Here is a 12,316-nt window from a genome sequence, read left to right as displayed (position 1 = left end):
AGCTAATTTTTTGGCCGCTGTATTTAGCAAAATTTTGAAGCGGCAATGCTTACTTGTCTCATTTCTTGTCTGGGGTTTAAGGATTTTCTAAACGATTTCCAGTTTGGATTTCATGTGAAATGTTTGACTGAACACACATGTACTACCCTTCTGAAAAGACTAGCTCAGCTTTATACCTTGCTTTCATTCCTGCCACCGACGTTCACAGACGTTCGTAAAACCACATTTGACCACGTAGTCAATAAAATCGTTAGTCGAAGTTATTTGCATATTGGCTAAAAGGGGTGGGGTTTTTGGTTTAATTGCAGTTAGACGTCAAATATGGTGCTCTCAAGGCTCTATTTTAGGGCTGTTGCTATTTTTTATATATATTAATGACCTTATTTTTAAAGCTATACAAATAAACCTATTGTTTCCTATTGACTAGTCCTCCGTATTTCCAAGTCTATAAATTAAGCGAGCATAATCGTTCTCCTTCTTCGGCTGCTTATTTACCTTATGCTGGTGATATAACCCTCGTTACTTCTGGTAGAACCGAGTAAGAAGTTCACTCAAATTTAGTATACCTGCTTGCAAAGGCTTTAATATTGTGTTGACGCTAAATCTCTGGCTATAAATTTTAAAATTTAAGATTCTTTTTTTGTATGTTTCATAGGCTTGCTCTCGGTTATCCAAAATGAATCTGTTTAAAAGTAGACAGTTAAATTGACCAGTCTAAACTTTGTCATATACGATATTTAGGCATTCTTCTTGACGAAGGCATATCTCCTAAAAACCATACCGATATTGATTTATTATAATAACAGTTTTAAAGAAATCACAAACATACTTTCTTTGGTTTGATTCTGAGCATATATTTCTATTCTTCAATTCTGTCTCGTGCCCCTCTTCACCCAATAAAACGGTTTCCAACTTATTTTTTCTTTTCTGGGGCTAATTTCCGAGATTTATGCTCAAACATGAAATCCTGTAAAGGAAACGAGTCCATCAGCAACTAAACCATTGCACGATCTCGAACCACTTTATACTCTTTCATGTGCATTTCTTACTTTTTGTTAACTCTAAGGTCACCTTCCTAAGGCACTTAGATGTACTTCCTTTTTTTCTGATTAATCTCCTTAACATCTTCAAAACTCATCTACAATTCAAATTCCCCTCATTCCATCTATAAAATCCGAGTTCAATTCTTCAAATGCATATCATGTGATCTAGAACACTCTTCCTGAATCAATTCCTAGGTATTATTCTTTTACCACTTTTAACAAAAAAAATATGATTTTTATGAGAAATTCTTATCGGATTTTGATCTCTTTTCTTTTTCTTTCTTCATAATGTTGAGCCTATAATGTTTTTTTCTCCTTTATAGTGTTATATTTTGGAATAGTTTGTTTGTATACTTAGTTAGCTATACAATTATGTTTATTTCTTGTCCCCTTCCTGTTTTACCCGACAGAAGAGGGATGTTTTACCCGGCAGAGAGATAGATAGAGAGGGAGAGAGAGAGAGAGAGAGAGAGAGAGAGAGGGGGAGAGAGAGAGAGAGAGAGAGAGAGGGAGGGAGAGAGAGAGAGAGAGAGAGAGAGAGAGAGAGATAGAGAGAGATGTGCCAGATAAAGCAATGGTAAGGTTTTCCTTTACCTTAAATCAATATTCCGAAGCTAAACTCCTGTGAAAGTGTTTACTTTTACCAGATATTGGTCAGACTTTCTGTTGCTAGAGACCAACATAGCCACATCATTTTCAATTCTTTTTGTTGTTTTTAGCAGTAGGCCTACAGCTTCATCAGAGATTTGGTCAATTTGGAACACTGTGTCAATAAAAACCAAATAGGAAGGACTCTGGTGGCCAGCCTGTTGGGCTTGCAAAACAACTTGCTATAGAAGAAAGTTATAACATACTGTTTGTATAGAAAAAAAAAATTTTTTTTGCAAAAACTTAGAGTAAAAACAACATCCTTAACAACTCAAGCTTCAAAACTTCATTTCTTATGAAGTTTTGAAGCTTGATTTGTTAAGGATACAATTTAATGTTTCGGGTGATCAAATATTATGGTCTTTCATTGCCTGTTTTACCCACCAAAAGAGACTTACAGAAGAGGTCATTGAAGTCACTTTTTTTTAATGTAGCAAAATTAAGAGACTGCTTGAACTCGAAGTTCCCTTGAAATTACTACAACTACTACTAATAACAACTCAACGCAGCACCAAGCCACCTGAGGCAAACACAGCTACGCACGCAACTCTTCCATCCCAATCTATTCAAATCGTCCCTCTCTACACCCTCTCAGGAAATTCCCATATCCTTTATATCTTTCTTTATGACGTCCTCCCATCCCAGACGAGGACGATCTGCTTTCCGTTTATCCCAAGACGGTTGACCGAAAAGAACAATCTTCGGCAATCTGTCATCCTTCATACGCACAACGTGCCTTAGCCACCTCAACCTTTCTTTCATTATAGCCCTAGAAAGCGGTATTGAACCACATTTTTTCGTATAGCCTATTGTTTGAAATACGGTCAGTCATCCGGGTTGAAATTCGCCAATATGTAAATGGGTGAATAATGTCACTAACTAATTTATCAATTCTAACGATCGTCGTTTGACATTAAGAAAGAAAAGAGGAAACGCTACTGAACAGAGACAACACGGGAAATGAACTAAATAACGACGAAGACCACACTGGCTTTCCATCATACAAACGACAAAACAATGAGCAATTAATCTGAAAGAGGGAAAAGTTTTCTAAATACATATTTCGTATCTATATCTAACAGCCGTCATCAGCAAAGGGCAGATAAATATAAAACAAGACAAACTAAAATAAGCGACTATTAAAACTAAAATTTTAAATTAAAACAGCCCTAGAATTAAAATTTCAAGTTCAACCAGGACTAAAGAAAAACTACGAAACAAGACAATTTGAAACAAAAACGAAGAGCATGTTTTTAATGTGATTCCTGATTTTTTGGGCAGCTAAGCTGAAAGGTCTTTGTAATTGGTTTTGCAGTATTAACTATTGGTTTGACAATGTAATTTGTTAAATGATTTTAATTCAATTTGCGTATAATACGTCGAGTCAATATTCTTCCAAACCTCTATTTAAAGAAGCATTATAAGTTAACTTAATAGTTAAGTTTTATTACTTAAACACAGACTATGTAATAAGTAGTAGCATCTATTCTTCTTTATTCATAAGCTTAGCCTAAAATTTCAAGGCAATTTCAGCTTAACAAACTGGTCTATTTCCAATGTAAACTATAAACTATTCAAAACTCATCAAGTTTTACAACTGTTTTCCCACGCCATCTAGTTAGTTATTTTATCACTATCTACCAATACATTTTTTTGCTACTACTGACAATTCGTTGCAGTATCACGCCTTCTGAGACCAACAGAGCTGCGTACGCTTTTCCTCTACCTAAATCCTATTCTGAGCTTCAATTTTTACTTCCTCCCATTAAGGTCCTAAGCTTTCTTTCCAGTTTTTCTTAAGTTTAGGATAGTCATGTCAATACTTAATTTGCCTGTCCTCGCTTTCAAACAGTTCGTTGTAACGAACTGTAAGTAAGGAGCGACCCGACCCAATAGTAATCGAAGTTCTAAAAAAACGATATTTTGATACCAGTAGATACTCATAAAAAACGGATTTGTATGCTGATATCAAATATGAAAGTTTCATCAAGTTTAGTCTTACTGATCAAAAGTTACGATCCTGAAAATTTGCCCTATTTTGGAAAAAAGGGGAAACATCCCCTAAAAGTGATAGAATATTAATGAAACTCAAACCATCAGATTCAGCGTATCAGAAAACCCTGATGTATAGGTTTCAGGCTCCTATCTGCAAAAATGTGGGTTTTTTTTTTGCCAGAAGAAAGATCACGATTGTGTGTTTATTTGTTGTTTTTTTCAGGGGTGATCGCATCGATCCAGTGGTCCTACAATATCGTGAGAGGGCTCATTCAAACGGAAATTAAAAGTTCTAGTGCCCCTTTTAAGTGACCAAAGATTGGAGGACAACTAGGCCTCCTCCCACGCTCATTTTTTCCTGAAGTCACCTGATCAAAATTTTGAGATAGCCATTTTGTTCAGCATAGTTGAAAATTTAATAAATATGTCTTTGAGGATGACTTCATCCCCCACAGTTCCGGGGGGAAGGCCTGCAAGTTATAAGCTTTGCCTATTGTTGTCATATAGTATTGGTTATTGGGAAGTATAAAGACGTTTTCAGGAGGGATTTTTTCTGCGGGGGGGGGGGCGGGGAGGGGTAGGAGGAGGGAGTTACGTGGGAGTATCTTTCCATGGAGGATGATTTCATAGGGGAAGGGACATTTCTATGAAGGGGGCGCCGGATTTCCAACCATTATTTAAAAAACGATCAGAAAATAAACAAAAAAACAAGTTTTTTCAACAGAAAGTAAGGAGCAACATTAAAAGTTAAAACGAACAGAAATTATTATGTATATGAGGGGGTTCACCCCCTAGTCAGTACCTCTTTCTTTACGCTAAAGTTTTTTTTTTAGTACTTTCAAAAGAGCTATCTATTCTAATTAAACAGCCTTTGTGATTCAGGGGTTTGTGATTTGATCGTATCGTATCCGTCGTATCGTACGAAAAATCGTAAAAAAGTAAAGTATATATACAAATTTCGTTTTAATTATTCATGTAGGTGAGCCAAAATCAAAGCTGCATTAATTCAAAAAAACGTTCAGAAATTAAATAAAAAAAACAAGTATTTTTTACTAAAAGTAAGGAGCGATATTAAAGCTTAAAACGAACAGAAATTATTCCATATATGGAAGGAGCTGTCCCCTCCTCAACGCCTCGCTCTTTACGTTAAAGTTTGACTCTTACTCACAACAATATTATTTTTAAACAATAAAAACTTTAGCGTAACTAGCGAGGCGTTGAGGAGGGAAGAGCCCCTTTCATATACGGAATACTTTCTGCTCGTTTTAAGTTTTAATGTCGCTCCTTACTTTCAGTTAAAAAAAACTTTTATGTAATTTCACTATGGACTGCGTTAAATATAGAAGCAAATGATTTTTATGAAGCTAAACAGTCTGCTTTTATTCCATATCAAGGAGTGGAATTAAGTTTTCAAATTTTAACTCTGGGTAAAAAGTCAAAATTAATCAGTAAATAAGTCAAGCCATTTAAGAATTTACAATAGAACGCATTCAAATTCTGTGCAGTAATAAGTAAAACGCCTTTTTAACAAGAATAGGTGCATTAAGTACTTGGACGGGCCAAGGCTAAAAGGAGCCAGCAAAGCTCTACGGACTCTAATTCCTCAGAAAACAAAATAAAAAAATGTAACTCTAGAAGGGTTACAGATATTAGTAGCATAACGCTCAGCCAAACGTATATCGAAATCAGATAAGACAGGAAAATTAGGTTTGTGTAGAGAAAAAAAAAGTGAACACCATTTTGTTTTACCAAAATTAATCAGTAAATAAGTCAAACTATTTAAGAAATTATATTGGAACGCATTAGAATTCTGTGCAATAATAAGTAAAACGCTTTTTTAACAAGAAAAGGTACATTAAGTACTTGGACAGCAAGGTGTTGACAGCCAAGTACTTGGACAGTGAACACCATTTTGTGGTACCCAACAAAAGTCATATGACTAATTCCATAAACTCAAATCAAAATATGATATTTTTTTGTATTCGCTTCACAAAAGGCTGAAGATAAAAGCCTCACTTCAGCCCAAGGAAAACAAGAGTACATTTAGATTTTTTCATACATTTTTACCTCCTTTTCTGTTTTTGCTTTTTCAATTCTACTTTACGCTTTAGTTTTGTTTAAATTAAAATTCAAGTAAAATTAAGTTGCATAATTCTAACTGTACTCAATACAGTACACTGTCATTGGCACAGTTAGTTTTGACTCCTATTAAGTCAGTGGTAAAGTGCCTGGTATTTCCTTTTAATCTATTTCTTATTGTTTTTGGTCCAACCTTTACAAGGAACTGAGATCTCTTCTAGGCCCTAGAGTTGCTTATATCGCAACACCGCAGTTATTTGGCATGCTACAAAGCTGGATATTTACATTAACATTGAACATAAACTAACTTACAATCGGTAAAGATGTCCGAAATGGGCCAAATTCCTTGTCTCCAACTATAGTTCTTGCTTCCAGATAATACATTCCGTCCTCATAGTTATCCTGGAAAATTACATACTAATATCATACATTACTTATATCATAGGCAATGTGGATATAAGATGTGGATAGGAAGAGCAATGTGGGCACAATGTATTATTTATTTATTTTTATGACCAGGGTACTTCGTATAGAAGGAGTCTTCGTGAAACTTCAAAAGGGACTCATTTGATAGAAAATTGAAAGGGCTATTGCCCTTTTTAACAGTCGTATGTGATAGGCGGGCAACCATCCCCCCCACGCCTTTTTTTTACCCAAACATTTTCAATCAAAATCTTGAGATAGCCATTTTATTCAGCGTAGTTGAAAGGTCCAGAAATTATGTCTTTGAGGATGACAACCTCTCCCTCCCCCCAGCACTCAGGGCAAGAGATGTAAGTTATGCCCTGGGGGCATATAAGGTTTTTAAAGAGAGTGGTCGTATAAACTTCGGTTTGGGCTCGTTGAATAGGTAATCAGAAGTTCCAGTGCCCTTTTTAAGAGTCAAAGTGATCAGAGGGCAGCTATCCCCCTCCCAACATGCCGTATTTCCGCGAAATGTATCTTATATAAATTTTGGGATAGGTATTTGTTCAAAAAATAGTCCAAAGATCATGGGCAGCACAATAGCGATGTCTAAGTAAAAATGATGTGGGCACAATGTTTTTTTTCTGTTTTTTATAGACAAGGGCACTTCGTATAGAAGGAGCTGTCGTAGCATCTGATCAAAAATGTGGGATAACCATTTTGTTCAAAATAGTCCAAATAGTATATAACAATGTCTTCAGGGTAGACACAGCCCTCCAGAGCCCAAGGGCATGGGTAGTAAGTTATGCCCCAGAGCAAATAAAGTGTTTATAGAACGGGTGGTCGTATAAACTTCGGGTCGAATAAGGCTCATTTGATTGAAAATTGGTATTTCTAGTACCCTTTTTAAGAGACAAAAGTGAATGGGGGGCAACCACCCTTCCCCCCTCGACGCCTACCAGTCCCCAAAACATATCCAATCTAAATTTCAGAGATATGTGTTCAGCATTGTTGAGGGGTCCAATAATTATGTTTTTGGGGATTTTAACCTCCCCACAGTCCTCTGGGCAAGGACTGTAAGTTAGGCAATTCGTTCATTGTTTACTTATAGTATATTTTATGGAGAAAGATACGCATGTTTGAACTTTACTTTCCAAAAAGACAAAGGGCATTCAGGTGAGCCTTTAAGAGAAAGTTGAGGGGGGTGTTGAACTAAATCAAAACATGTTATGTGCATATGGATTGTAAAAAGTCAGGAATGACTGAGTATATTAATTTGGAACTTTCAGGAAATGACAAGGGATATGATTAATAAGGCAGTCTTTCCGTGCAACTACTACAACTACAAACCATTACTACTGCTACCAGTACTGCTACCACATTACTCTATTTAGAATATTGACAGGAAATTTGAACTAAATCAAAAGGCGCTATGTGCATATACATTGTCAAAAGAGCGTATCTCAGGAATTGATTTGGATATTAAGTTGGAACTTTCAGAAAATACCTAAAGGGGATGGTCATCTGACCAAAAGGCAATATGGGCACGCTACCATTAATACTACTATCACTGCTACATTTACTACTACTACTTCAACTACTACTTCTATTGCAACTACCTCTATGGCTAAGAGCATCGAGATGAAAATTTCAAGAAGTATGTGACCATACAAGTTATCAAAGGGACATATCAGCAATGTCAGAGCAATGGCTAATTGTTATTGTCATAATTGTCATAGCAGTGGCATAGCAATGGCTAATTTTTAAACTACTACCGCCATTACAATTAATACTGCAACTAGTAATACCAATACTACTGCTCTGACTACTATTACGACTATGCCTAAGGGTATGAAGGTAAAATTGTCAAGGAATTTTTTTCTTCTGGGGAGGGGGAGGTGAACTCAATCACAACATGCCATCTGTATGCAGGTTGTCAAAAGGGCGTAACAGCAATATCTTAGGAGTAGTTTGGCATGTGAAGTCGAAACCAAAGGGGCTTGTTGTGGGGGATGTTGATCTAACCAAAAGAACATATTTGCATCCTAATGCTATTGCTTCCACTCATGCTACTACTACTCCTACTAGTATTACCACTTCTACTTCCACTACTGCCACTAAAGCTAAGGCTACTACTAGTAACTCTACTGCGACTACTATTACTGTAGCTATTAAAACTAAGGGCATTAAGGCGAAAATTTTGGATATATTGAAACTGTATGGAACTAAATCGAAACACACTATTCCCAAACACAATGTCAACACACTGTCAAGAGGACGTATTAGATATGCTTCCGGAACGGTTGGTGGTATTCAATTGAAATTTCAGCGTGTGTTGAAGGGGATGTTGAAGAAACCACAGGTGCTATGCGCCCACTGCTAATAATGGTACTACAACTATTTCTACTACGCAAGCTAAGTGTATTAAGATGAAGATTTTAATGAATATTTAGGCAGATGTTGAATTAAATTAAAACAAACCATGAGCATGTGGATTTCCAAAAAGGTGACAAAGCAATATCACAAGAACGGCTTACATTATTAAGTTAGACCTGTAAGAGTAAAAAAAAAATATATGCATGCGAGTTTTCAAAAGGGCATATAGGCAATATCATAGGCACTCTATAATAGCTGGAAATATTATTGAAACTTTTAAAGGAGCTAATTCGATTCAAATTAAAAGTTCTAGTGCCCTTTCTAAGAGTAAAAAGAGATTGGAGGGCAAGCAGCCCTCCTCCCAAGCCCATTCATTTTCCAAACACATCCAGTCAAAATTTTGAGACAACCATTTTGTTCAGCATTGTAGAACGGTCCAGCTGCTATGTCTCTAGGTATATTGGGTATGTCAACTCCCCACAATTGTGCAATAGGCCCTTTATAATCTAAAACTAAATGTAGCTTTAAAACTATATTAAAAGGCACAGTGTGAAGGGTTGCCAATAAGAAACCTTAGCATTGTATCGAGAACGGCTGAGGGTATTCAGTTGAAACTTTCGGGACTACCAATATTACTACCTCTACTTTTACGATTTAAGTAAATGAAAAGAATGTAAGTGTATTCTTGTTTTCAAAGAGCATAGATAGAATTTCCTGGGAATGATATTAAGTTTCATTTTTCAGGTCAATTTGAAGAGGTATAAAATTAAATTAAACGTTACTCGTTGAGCCAGGATTAAACATTGTTGAAGAAGTCTCTCCAATACACAAACAGCATCACTAAGTATTGCTTTTTATAGAAAAAAAAAAAACAAAACATATAGAATATTTTTTGTCCATGAAAAGGCTATATCAATAAAAACGAACAGAAATTAACTTAAAAAACTTTTTACACAAAACAAGTTTTTCAGAGAAAAGTAAAGGGCACCATGAAACCAAAGATGAGCAGAAATAAAGAAAAATAATCTTCCAAACGTAAAACTACCACAAATCACCATCAATAAACAAATGACCCCATTTAAACTCAAAACTAGCAAAAATTAACATGAGTAGGGCTGACAACCCCCCCTGCCTTATCAAGACTAAAACATAATTTGCACTTTACTGAAGAAAAATACATTTTAAATATTTTCACTACATTTTATATATATATTTATATATATATATATATATATATATATATATATATATATATATATATATATATATATATATATATATATATATATATATATATATATATATATATATATATATATATATATATATATATATATATATATATATATATATATATATATATGTATATATATATATATCAAACTAACAATTTATGGTCAATTGTTTTGTTTTTCTTCAGCCCTTTGAACTTGTTACAAACGGTTCCATAACATACTCAAAACCTACCTTCCACGAGATTTTCAATGGTTCATTACTGTTTTTAACTGAATAAAAAAAATCGTTATCGAAAAAGGCGCAGTAATGATTTCTCCACCCACATACCTAAAATCATTGAGACTTATATTCAGTGCTTGTTTTCTTCAGATCTTTATTTCTCAATGATCCACTGTGAAAGTTCGGGCCACGAAGCAAACCTCAAGCGTTACTTTAAAGGTCATCTTTTCTTCACATGGGAGTTCAGAATCCCTTCGAACACCATGCTTTGGCTTCTATAATAAGCCTCAAAATCTAGAAGCATGCAAGAATTTTTAAAGCTGATTAAAAGAGCTAAAATAATCGTAGTAGAACTTTTCAATAGATTTAAGCAAAAAAAAAAAAGAAAATGAAAAAAAAATCGAAGGATTACAACATGTCCAACCCAATTTATTCTCTCATAGTCTAGAATAGGTTCTAAAAGAGAATTTGAACCTTGAAAGAGAAATTATTTTGTATGTTATATTTTGCAATGATTTCATTACCAAAATACTTGAATTTTCTACAAAAAGATAACATTTATTAATTAACAGGGTTTTTTCCGCCTTCTAGAAGTATCAAGAGACTCAATATAAATTATTTTCAGAATGTCACAACTTTAGGTTATACCTTCCATGATAGAAAAAAATCGCCAAAATTATAAAGAGAAATAAAGAAAAAATACGGAAAAAATTTTTTTTAATGGTTGATTATATCCTGAAAAGGAATAAATTTATCAAGATCTTTCAGGAATGTTGTAACAACTTTCAGGAATGAACCTATTAGATCCGAATTAGGATCCAAGGAGGTATTTTCAAGCTAATGGTTATTCACTTATTAATTGTATGGCTTCCAAGATTCTAGAGTAACGCGTAATAAATAAAAAGAATTGAAAACTAAGAATAAAACAATTTGGTTAAGAATATGCTCACATTTTGGGAACTATCCTGCTAAACCGTACTGTTCAAGCGAAATAGATCTAAGCCCAGCTTGATATTTTCTCTTTTTACAAACCTTAATCTCTTTCACCTCTTCATCTCTTATGGGTTTTTGACTTTGTATCAAATGGTTTCCTTTCACATTGTTTACAGTAATATTTTCTCTTGGACTAAAAACACCACCTCTCTTGCCAAACGAATGATTTAAAACGACGACTAATGACGTGTCATAATTTTGGTCAAATTCAGCCTGAAAGATGAGAAAAATGTAAGTTTTCAATGAAAAATGTGAATAATGAAAACTGGCTGACAAAATTTAAGCCACCAGTGTTTCTATTGAATGCTGTGCAATACTGGTTCTTTGCAAGCAATCATCAAAATTGAATACTGAATAGGATAAAATTAAAAACTTTGGGGATCAGATAATATCATTAGTATGATTTCTTTGGGGGGGGGAGTGTTTCATTAATAATTTCATTAATAAATGAGAAAAGAAGCAAAACGGAAGCATATCATTATTAAGTCCTGAAAATTAATTTATCTATTTGCTAAAAGTGATTTTAATTTAGTTTAAGTTAGGGAATGGGTTTCTTTGAGTGGACTACTCAAAGATTTCAGAGTCGTTTGTTTAATAAAATCCAAATATATTTTTAATACACATAACAAAATTTCGATAATTAAGATTGAGGGGTGGCCAACCTTACTGAATTTTTAAGGTATTTTTAACTATTACAGAGGTATCACAAGTGTGGGGAAATTTCCAAAAGACCAGTCAATTCGACCTCCGCGGCATTTTTTAGAAACTTAAGCCTGAAAACAGAACTTGTTTGTATTTACAGGGGATATATACCTCCTATATAATAGGAAGTAGCCAGGGGTCAACTGTGATAAAAGAAGTTACTAATACAAAAGAAGTTACTAAATCTCTTGCTCTAAGACTAGAAAACAAGATTTTATGAACTGCTCTGCAAGTTCTTCATCTTTGAAGGGAAATTGTTTCACACCCTCTGGTATCTCTACTTAGGCCTGAAATACAAATAAATTATATCTAGAATCAATTGCAATATGGGAATTCAAATTAAAGGAAAAGATCGTTGATACAAGAAGCAGACACAGCACAATTTTACATAACAAACAAGTGCATTTACTCGGGAAAAAAATAAGTCCAAAAAAAATAATATTTTAGAGTGCTTCAGTCCTTGGTTTGTGGTCTTCCTAGCTATATCAAGCATGGAAACGAATTTTCACTCCCTGGCACATTATTGAGATTGGACTATGTTTTTGGTATTAGTTTATAAGCCCGAAATTCGGAAAGAGCAAATGAAGTACGGTCAACTGCTGCATTAGAAATTTAGAATT

At 34.5% G+C, this 12,316-nt stretch overlaps 1 protein-coding gene across 1 annotated transcript in view; it reads right to left on the bottom strand.

The window, feature by feature from the left end:
• Positions 1–12,316, bottom strand: part of EMC10 (ER membrane protein complex subunit 10) — a 67,683-nt gene that overhangs the window by 29,954 nt on the left and 25,413 nt on the right. The window contains exons 2-3 of the mRNA XM_089087885.1: positions 11,034–11,263; positions 6,078–6,167 (exon numbers count right to left, since the gene is read on the bottom strand). Of these exons, the coding sequence (XP_088944011.1) occupies positions 6,078–6,167; positions 11,034–11,263 (320 nt within the window). The remainder of the gene's footprint in view (positions 1–6,077; positions 6,168–11,033; positions 11,264–12,316) is intronic.

The sequence above is a fragment of the Artemia sp. Qi Xiang Cuo genome, chromosome 4 (assembly GCF_049724085.1).
Source record: "Artemia sp. Qi Xiang Cuo chromosome 4, ASM4972408v1, whole genome shotgun sequence".
Lineage (NCBI taxonomy): Eukaryota > Metazoa > Arthropoda > Branchiopoda > Anostraca > Artemiidae > Artemia > Artemia sp. Qi Xiang Cuo.
The sequence above is the reverse complement of the archived record's forward strand: the minus strand, read 5'-3'. Positions and strand labels throughout refer to the sequence as shown.